The sequence below is a fragment of the Camelina sativa genome, unplaced genomic scaffold, assembly GCF_000633955.1.
Source record: "Camelina sativa cultivar DH55 unplaced genomic scaffold, Cs unpScaffold00430, whole genome shotgun sequence".
In the NCBI taxonomy this organism is placed as follows: domain Eukaryota; kingdom Viridiplantae; phylum Streptophyta; class Magnoliopsida; order Brassicales; family Brassicaceae; genus Camelina; species Camelina sativa.
In genome coordinates this window covers 48536-58854 of record NW_010921700.1, presented here as the reverse complement: position 1 = coordinate 58854, position 10319 = coordinate 48536, and the positions used below count along the sequence as shown (strand labels likewise).

The window sequence follows — 10319 nt, the reverse complement described above, 5'->3', positions numbered from 1 at the left end:
GAACGCCCCAAATCTCCAAGAAATCTCCAAGAACACCAAGAACACTTTTCTCTCTTTTGTTTTCTCTCAAAAACGGCCAAATCCGTCGAATGAAACCAAAACACGACTTAAGGGTTTTCTTTTCCCTTTGTCCAAAACGCAGCGTTTGACTTAAGTCAAAACGCAGAGAATTGCACATTCATCGACCGATGCACCTCTTGCATCGACCGATGCAATCCCCTAAACCGGGATTTCGGTTCACGGATGTTACAAAAATCATGTAAACTCTCTCATCAAATAGAAAGATTGTGAATCATAGATTCATAGTCTATGACTTTTTGTTGTTCTTTTGTAGAAAATGAAGAACAAGAGAGTAAAACAGAACCAGAAAAATTAACAGATCAAGAGTGGGCAAATCGAGCAATGATTCCTCCACCATCACAATGAACCGTCACATATGATTTCTCCACCATCACCATCATCATCTCGTTAAGCTCATCAAATCAGGAGTGCATTATTTCGTAATTATTTAATTATACTGGGATTACATACAATAATTATTTACCTACTCCAAGGACGTGGATGCACTATAGTTGATTAGTTTTCTCAAATTGCAAATTCACTAATTGGTATGATCGTAATCTGTAAAAAAACATGCAACATAAATAATAATGATAAAAATTTCTGGTAATGAAAGTATGAAACAATGTTTTTTTGACAAAAGTAAGTAAACAAAAGAATATTGTGCAAAATTCTTTTAGAAAGTTTGAAAGATTTGATGAGAGATTTTACAAGATTAGGAAAACAAATCAGCAAGAATTTAAAACACTTACTAAACAATCTTTTAGAATCCTTCATTTTACACTTTCTATGATTTTATTTAAAGTCATTTAAATTCTCTTTAAATCTCAAACCAATACCCCCCTCTTAGTGTTTCATATGCAAATTGCAAAGTGGTAAACATAAATCAAATCATAAACTTCTTAAATCATGGAAAATCTTTAAATGCATCAATTTCATCACACAAAAAGGGCAAAAGCACCATAACTCGATAATAATAATAAAAAATTAAATTCTAATGAAAAATTAGAAGATTATTAGAATGGTCGATTTATAATTTTGTTTTTTCATAATAAAAATTTCTCAGATATGTGGAGAAATGAAAATCAAACTAAATTATCAAAATCATCGTGTAAAGATCTTTTAATCCAAAAAAAACTTTATTGCACAAAAAATTCTCAAAATTGAGGAGAATCCCAAAATTTAACAAATTCATACAAACAAAAGTGTAAGTGCACTAGAAATCAACAAAGACTAGAAAAAAAGAGACTAGAAAAGAAGAGGTTACCAATTTGGAAAAGAGATTTGAAATCTAGTAGCATATGAAATAATTATGGAGAGGATGATATGGTTGATTGAGCTTTAGGATTTTAAAGAGAGATGTAAATCAACTGCAAATCATAAAAAAATATAAAAATATTTTAAAGTAGATTCTGCATATTTTATATATATACCATATTATAACTAACATAGATACACATATTTAAAGTAAGGCCCTGATTGGTAGGCTACTTTTAAGACTTAAAAATCTTTTAAAGTCATGACAGTCATTTTTTTACCAATCAGGCTTTTTTGGCTTTTAATTTTTTTAAAGTTTTAAAAGTCACTTTTTTTTTCTCTTCCTTGTTTTCCTTTCTTTTTTAAAGCGTCAAATTCATGCTTTAAAACAAAACAATTTTTAAAGCATTCTTTTTTTTCACCCTTTTATATTTAAAAGCTCTTCAAAAGTATATATAAATATTTTATATACTTTATTTTTATAAATTAATTATTCTCATTTTTTTCTCTTTTTTTTAAGACCCATTTCAATAATAAATTTTATTTTTTCATCATCATCACTAATAATATTATAAAAGAGTTTATGAAATTCATCATTAATAAGAGAATAACATTCAAACAATGCATTGATTAGTGGTTAATAGATTTTTGACTAGTTTTTATAAATTAATGAATTATTCTAGATTTTTGTGACTAGATTTTTGACTAGTTTTTATATATTTTATTTTTATAAATTAATTATTCTCATTTTTTTCTCTTTTTTTAAGACCCATTTCAATAATAAATTTTATTTTTTCATCATCAGCACTAATAATACTATAAAAGAGTTTATGAAATTCATCATTAATAAGAGAATAACATTCAAACAATGCATTGACTATTTTTTTTTTTGCATTATTTAAAATTTAATAAGTTAATAAATTGATGTCTACAACTTCAATTATTTATTTCTTATTCTTATAGTTGTTTGTTTTTAATTAGTTTTCAAACAAAATTTCATATTTGATTGATTTATATTTTTTAAAATTTTAATTTATCATTAATAAAATTTATTTTGTCATTAAAATGTTATATAAATTAATTTTTGACATAATATATATTTATTATTAATATTTATAATAATAATAAAAATAACAGCTACAGCTTTAAAAGTTGTTGGTAAACAATCAGATTTTAACAGTTAAAGTTTATACAGTCAAAGCATCTACAGCCAAATTCTCTACAGCTAAAATTTTAAAGTCAAAGTCTTTACAGCCAAAAGTAACAGCCGTTACCAATCAGGGCCTAAATCAAGGATACTTAAAAATCAGTGACATAAATAATTGCTAGAACTTAGTGATCTAATAATTTATTGTTTATTAGTTTTTATTTAACTATGTTATAGGTTGTAAGATTAACTTAAGAAGTAAATAATTCATTACACCTAATTTCAAAAACATGGCCAAATTATATTCAAATTATTATTTATGTTGTTTTTATAATCTGTTATATAAGACTTTGTTCAATGCTAGTTGAACAAATTACATTGTAGACTAGAATTTGTAGTTTTGAGTTTGTTTTCTTCTTGATAATTGTAGTATTAAGTTATTCTCGTTAATATAATTTTGCAATGATGCATGACTTTATATTTTCTTGGTGTTATTTTATTTTTTAACGACTTTTCTATTACGATAATTAGTGACTGTTACATCTTAGTTCTTGTAAAAGGAAATAAGGAACATGGGTATACACATTATAACATGAATTGTTTGGAATGGAGGTCTTGGTTAACAAGTCTGCTACTCGATTACTGTTTCTTGGCGTCCATTTGAAAACCACATCATGAAAACGTGTCTTCCAGTAGTTGATATTACGGATCCAGTTAAAACTCCTGAATTTAGCATTTTTCCATCAAGAATATCCGTTAGTTGCTTGCAATCACCTTCAAATATGACATTTCTGTGTCCTTTGCTCCAATTGTGCTGCATTGCAATGAGGAGAGCTTGTAACTCACTATCTAGTGGTGATTCAGTCAATTGACCAACCGCCTGTCCAGCATCAACAAATTCACCCATCTCATTTCGAATTATCCAGCCTGATCTTGATTGTCGTGTATCGGTTTTGAAAGAACCATCATAATTGCACTTAATCCATCATGTAGGTGGTTGTTGCCAATTTGAGCTAGTAGAAACATGACCACCTGATTGGGGATGGAATGTGCACCCATTGTTGAGACTCTGATGATATTCTTGTGCATGTAACCATTCATGAGAATCGTTCCTAGCCTTAGCTAATATAGAATGCCAAGAAATTTTTTTTGGTTGGAAGAGACGATAGTTCCTGCTTGTCCATAATCTCCATAGAATACGTAGAGCAACTTGGTGTGGTTGTGGATTACTTTGGGCATTGGTGTCTGAAAGACATACCTCCATTTTGTCTTCTAGAGAAGCAGATGCATCTATAATGATGTTGGTAGGTAAACCAGATGCTATCCAAACCATCTGAGCATAAAAGCAGTCAAATAATATGTGCTTTGTAGATTCTTCTGTGTGACAACATCTTCGACAAGTAGAGTGATTGTTGATATGTCTTCTTCTTAAATTCTCTCCACTTGCAATAGATCCCGATGATATTTTCCAAAGAAAATATTTGATTTTTGGAGCTGTGAACTGTTTCCAGACTTTGGATTTAAGAACAGGATTACCTGGCGGAGGGTGAACATGTGGATCATTATAGAGTTGGTTTGCCAACCAGTATGCCGATTTAACAGAGTATAATCCGTTCGTAGTATAGTGCCAACCCAGTACATCTTGTGGTGTATACTTGCATAGCTTGAGGGATAGGATATGGTTCACATCTTCTTCAGCAACCAGATCTCGTATTAGTTCTTCATTCCACTCACCTGAATTGGTATTTATTCAATCCTTTACTAGAGAATTTGAAGTCTGGTGACTCCTTGCTCTGGGAGGTCTAGGCGGATGTAGAGGTAGCCAAGGATCAATACATGCATTAATCATTGAATCGTCTCCAATAATAAAACGCATGCCTTTTTTAGTAAGTCTCGACCTTGCATTAATGATTTCCATACAAAGGATTCCCTGCGTTTCTTTGTAGCGTTCAGTATATTGGTGTCACTGAAATATCTTGCTTTTAGCATCCGAGCCATGAGACAGGTCGGGTGTTGCATGATTCGTCATACCTATTTCCCAAGTAAAGCTAAGTTAAAGTGCTCTATGTCTCTGAACCCTATACCACCTTCTGATTTGGATCTTGTCATACGATTCCATGCAAACCAATGCATGTTTTTTTGTATCACTATCACCCCACCAGAAGTTGGACAGTAGGTTGTTGATTTCTTCACATATCTCTTTAGGGAACTTAAAAACATCGAGTATACAGGTAGAGCAATTGCAACTGACTTGAGAAGAACCTCACGACCACCTGCTGAAAGAAATCTTTTATTCCAGCCTTGAGTCTTGTGTTTGACCTTGTCTGTGATATACTGAAACATTTAAGCTTTCTTATTAGCCACTTCTTCTGGTAGACCAAGATATTTTCCTCCTACCCCTTCATTGTGAATTCCTAAAATACGTCGCATTCTTGTTTTGACCTCTGGTTTGACTCTCTTGCCAAAAGTTATTGCCGACTTATTTAGATTGACAGCTTGACCTGAGACTTCTTCATAGGTGCTTAAAATTGCTTTCATAGCTTTGCAGGATTTATCATTTGCCAACATGAAGAACAAGGAGTCATCAGCAAATAAAAGATGTGTTATTGATGGACCATGGTCACTTATTTGACGTTGCTGCTTTTTGAACCAGGTGGGATAGGACTTCTGCGCAGATTATAAAAAGATAGGGTGATAGTGGGTCTCCCTGTCTGATTCCCCTTTCTGGAGTAATGTGGCCTTTGGGTGAACCATTTATAAGAACTGAGAAACCGACTGTTGAGACACATTCCATTATCCATCTGATCCATCTCTCATCAAATCCCATATGCTGCATTGTTTTTTTCCAAAAAACTCCATTCTAAACGATCATAGGCTTTCATGATGTCAGTTTTGACAGCCATGTAGGACTTAGACTGTCTTTTCCTTGCTTTTAGTGCATGGAATACTTCATGTGCTATTATATTATTGTCTGTGATCATTCGACCTGGAGTAAAAGCTGCTTGGTTCTCCAAAATTATACCTGAGAGATGTTTCTTGAGTCTGTTCACCAGTATCTTGAAAATTATATTATAACTGACATTGCAGAGAGCGATTGGTCGAAACTCTTTTATGGTTGTTGGTGCATCTGTTTTAGGGATAAGACAGATATTAGTATGGTTTTGATGTGGTGCCATCTTGCTTTCAGTGAAGAATCGCTGAACTTATTGCACGATAGTGGACTGGATGTCGTTCCAAAATTGATGATAAAAAGCTCCTGTAAAACCATCAGGATCAGGAGCTCGATATTTACCAATACTGAAAACTGCTTGTTTGATTTCTAAGAGACTCACTTCTTTTGTTAGCTCGGCATTTATTTGTGGCGTTACTCTTCTGTCAAAACCATTGAAAACCTCTTCTTGGTGACGCAGGGATGGGATTGATGAATGAAACAGTTCACCAAAATAGTTAACCGCAACTTCATCTATTTCTGTATCTCCTCGATGATAAACTCCATTCTGGTCTGTGATTGAGAGGATTTTGTTTCGAGCTTGTCTGTCTTTCACCATTGAGTGAAAGAATTTAGTGTTCATATCTCCTTCTTGAGCCCAAGTACTTTCTGCTTTTGAGTTTCCAAAATATTTCTTCGTCAATGTATGCTTGATTAAGATCTCTTTTAAGTTGTTGTCTTTCTGCTGGTGTAGATGTTCATGAGGAAACTGCTTTATCCAACTGAGCTCTTATCTGTGCTATATTATCTGTTGCATTTGTTCTGTTCCGTCGTTTCCATCTTGAAATATGTTTTCTGCAATTGTTCACCCTATCAGACAGAGCTACAGTCGCACTGTTCTGATTTTGAGCTCCATACCATCCTGAAAGAACTGAATCTCAAAAACCTTCTATGTTCACTAGACGGCTATCATATCTGAAACAGCTTGTCGCTCCTCTCTTTTGTCGGAAATATGTGTTACCAAAGGTCGATGATCTGATTCTCCAAATTCCAAAAACAAAGTTTCAGAAGTAGGGAATAGTTCATGTCATTCTCTTGTCGCCATTGTTCTATCTAAACAACTTGTAAAAAAGTGTGTCCCTCGCTTACCAGCCCATGAAAATCTATCCCCTTCTAATTTAAGATCAGTGAGACCACAATGTCGAACCATATTTCTAAAACCCTGGAAACTAGCCTCTGGTCGTACTCATCCCCCTTTCTTTTCACTATTGCTTAGTAACTCATTAAAGTCACCCATCATTAGCCAAGGGAAATTCCTTCTTTGGATTCTAATTCTTTTTATTCGTTCCCAAAGATCATTTCTATAGCTTGGATTTGGGTGCCCATAGACAAAAGAAAAGTAGAATTCATTTCCATTACTTTTAACAAAGCAATCTACAAGATTAGGGGATTGAAACAGAATTGAAACATCTACAGACGACTTCCAGAAAACTACTAAACCACCACTTAGACCTAAAGGAGGGACTGTTACATAATTGGGAAATCTTAGTTCACAAGCTTTGTCACGAATGTAGTCATCCTGCTGTTTGGTTTCGGAAAGGCAAATGATGTCCGGGAGATACTTCTGAGATATCTCCTTAAGGCGTCGAACCGTCAGGTCTATTCCAAAACCCTGACAGTTCCAGCAGGTTGTCCTCATGAGGGAAGTGTTGGTTCAGGGTCCACCGCGCCTCCCACTGTTGTTTTGCCATTGTAGCTGTCATCTGAACTTGAGTCCTTACCGTGGTCAGATGTCTCCTTGCTAGGCCCCGTTTCATCCGAGTCAGCATGTTTTTTTTACGGTTAGGTGGATCAGCAACACTTTCTTCAGAATTCATTGGAGGAAAATCACCTTTATAAGCAATGGGGTTGCTAATAACCGAGGGGATCCTTTCTGCACCTGAAATGTTCCTGTAGGAGTTTGGGAAAATTGGGCAAGGGTTGAATAACTCACTGTTATCCATTTCTCTTGCCCACATGCTTGGGTTTCCCATTTCCTCAAAGACGTAGTCATCCTCCTCATCATTCTGCTCTACTTGTCCATTTTGCCTTGGTTCCGCTTCTTGATCCATATCTTCCTCAAGAAGTTCTTCATCCACCAACTCACGGATTTGCACACCTTGATTGAGAGGTCTTCTTGGAATTGGTATGTTGTCATCATCACTATCCCTGTTAGAAGAGTCGTAACCACCACCATTTTGGACCAGACAGTTGCCAAAATCATAAGTCAGCTTCCCACAAACCTCACAGAAACCTTGAAGTCGCTCATACCGAAAGCGAAGAAGAGTGTTGGTACCCGGTGTGCACTGGAAATTGCACTGAAATCTCAGAGGGTCATGGATATCCCAATTGATGCGGACCCTCACATATTCCACTTGAGCTGCAGCATACTCAATATAGTCGATATCCATCAGTTGCCCCATAGTCCGACCAATGTGAGCAACAACCTCCTTGTTTAGGAATTGCAGCGGGATACCCCTTACTTGGATCCAAAAGGGTATGTATTTCAGCATCGCCATAGGCATAAGTGGAGTCCATCTCTGAAGGACCAACATACGTTCAGCAAAAGCCCATAGTCCTCGCCTAAGGACCAACTCCATTGATTCTTCAGATGGGAAGATAAACTGGAAACGTCTGCCTGCAACAATCCATCGATGAACCAATACTCCCTGTCCCCATAACGGGGAAGAGCAGCAACAATGGAATGGAGATTTTGACGCCGTGGAATCACCGGTCTGCCCATCAGTATAAAACGGTTCACCGTCGCAGCCTGATTAACCACTTCAATTGGTAACGCAATTGGGACATCATCAGCCCCAAGATCAATATCTTGCAAAGCTCTTCGGATGTTATCAGCCATGATCGTAAGAATGTCGGAAAAACGAAGAGAGTATTGTGAATTGAAAAGAGTAATTGAGGGATTTGATGGTTTGAGTGTAAAGTGTCATTCCAATTTGTAGCACCCGATTTGAGCGATTAAGAGATCAGTTTACGCATATTGAGACGTGGTACACAATATGGAGATAACTGTCACAGAGTGGGAGAGACAATCCACGAAACCCACTCTACTGCTAACACAAATCTCAACCGCTTCCACAACAGCGAGAGTAAATCGGAGAAGAAAACCACCACCAGAGAAAATCGCTTTTGCGATCATCATTTACCAACGTTTTTTTTTTTTGGTCAAACCCACGCACGCTCCTTTTTTTGGTGTTATTCAAATTAAAGTTTTAGATTCTTTTGGATATTGCTGATTTGAGAGGTTGGTTTTTTATTTTTTTAGTTTGTGATAAGTCTTCTATATTAGAATAAAAATATTTCACAAGCAATTAGGTTTTCATTTCCTCTGGTAATGGATTTTGTGTTTTACTATATAATAGTCGAAGAACTTGGTGTTGCGAGACACCATTTATTTTGATTAATACAGCTTTTTGATATGTTGATTATTATTATTATTAGTATTATTATTATTATTTCTTAGTATTATTATTATTATTATTATTATTAATACTATTTTTAATTTATTATTATTATTATGACTATTATTATTATCTTTTTCACATTTAACTTTGAATCTCCAAAAAGCATTTTTTCCACTTATAAGTTACAATTTTTTGGGTAATTGCTCAAGGAAGTAACGTATGATGCATCAGTGGAGACAGCAACAATATGACTGGTCTTGATCACTTTTCATTCAGGAATTTGGCTAGAGCCAACAAAATATCTTTTGATGTTTTCGGACACATCCCAATATCCCATGGGCTAATAATGCCTCAGCAAGGAAGATGATTTTGACTAGAGATGAAATTGATGCTTCATGAGAGTCTCAGCGCAGTAAAAAAAACAATGTTTCTCAACATATCAAGACTCAAAACCAACGAAGAGGAAGAAGAGGCCAAATGTGGTTAAAGAAGGTAAGATAGACCCCGAAGCACTAACTCCTACAACATTTGTTGTTGATGGTTTAGAAAGCAAAACGCCTAAGAGAAAATATGTGTGGAAGAAAGATGAAGTGAGTCTTTTTAAAAAATATATATATATGAAGCGAGTAAGGAGAATGAATCTAAGCCCTTCGAAGATGCGGTTAGAGTGTGAACTAAGATATGTGAGGTCATCATCAACGTCAACATTTTTACTGAGCATGTAAGAAGCACATCTACTACTGCTGATTGTGCATATATCTGGTCCACTGAGGCACTGACAGTGATTTAAAAGCTGAGTTAAGAACAAAGGATCATTAACTGCTTCTAACCCGCCTTTCATGTCCGGAATGCCACCCTTTAAGTTAAATGCTACAATGGAAACACAATAGGAATTAAGCAAACATTATTCACGTAACGATTTGTTTCTCCAAAAATGTAAATTTGTGCCTTCATCATGTCCTATAAGGCTCTAACCCTTTTTTTTTTTTTCACTCGTTTTTCCCATTATAAATCACTTTTTAGAAAAGAAAAGAGAAAAACATCACGTAAGATTCTTCACATGTTGGTAGCCTACTTTCACCAACTCACTTTCCCTTGTTTCCGAACGAAAAGCAACGGCGGCATTGTAAACTAGTATTCCTTACTTCTCTTTCTTTAGAGAAAATTCTTCATTAAATTGAAAAGCCAACTAAGATTTTTCTTAAAGTTAATCACATGGAAGGAATGAGAAAATGGAAAAGACAATTCATATATAGACCTTTCTTTTGTACAACCAAAACGAAAAGAACTTTAATCTATTCAATTCTTAATATTTATTCAAAAGTTAGTTTCACACACCCATATAGTTTGAGAAATAAACAAGAATTTGAGGTCAATAGAATACGACTACGGGATCCTTTTAATCTTATTTGTGCATATACATTACGTACGTATGACACTCGATAGTCTTACCCTAACAAGTCGA

The 10319-nt window shown here is 34.9% G+C and overlaps 1 protein-coding gene across 1 annotated transcript in view; it reads right to left on the bottom strand.

Annotated features, from left to right (window-relative positions):
- LOC109131528 (RNA-directed DNA polymerase homolog) overlaps positions 1–3371 on the bottom strand; it is a gene marked incomplete at its 3' end in the record, with an annotated part of 7687 nt that extends 4316 nt beyond the window's left edge. Inside the window, exon 1 of the mRNA XM_019242570.1 lies at positions 3171–3371. Coding sequence (XP_019098115.1) covers positions 3171–3371 — 201 coding nt within the window. The remainder of the gene's footprint in view (positions 1–3170) is intronic.
- Positions 3372–10319: the final 6948 nt, after the last annotated feature.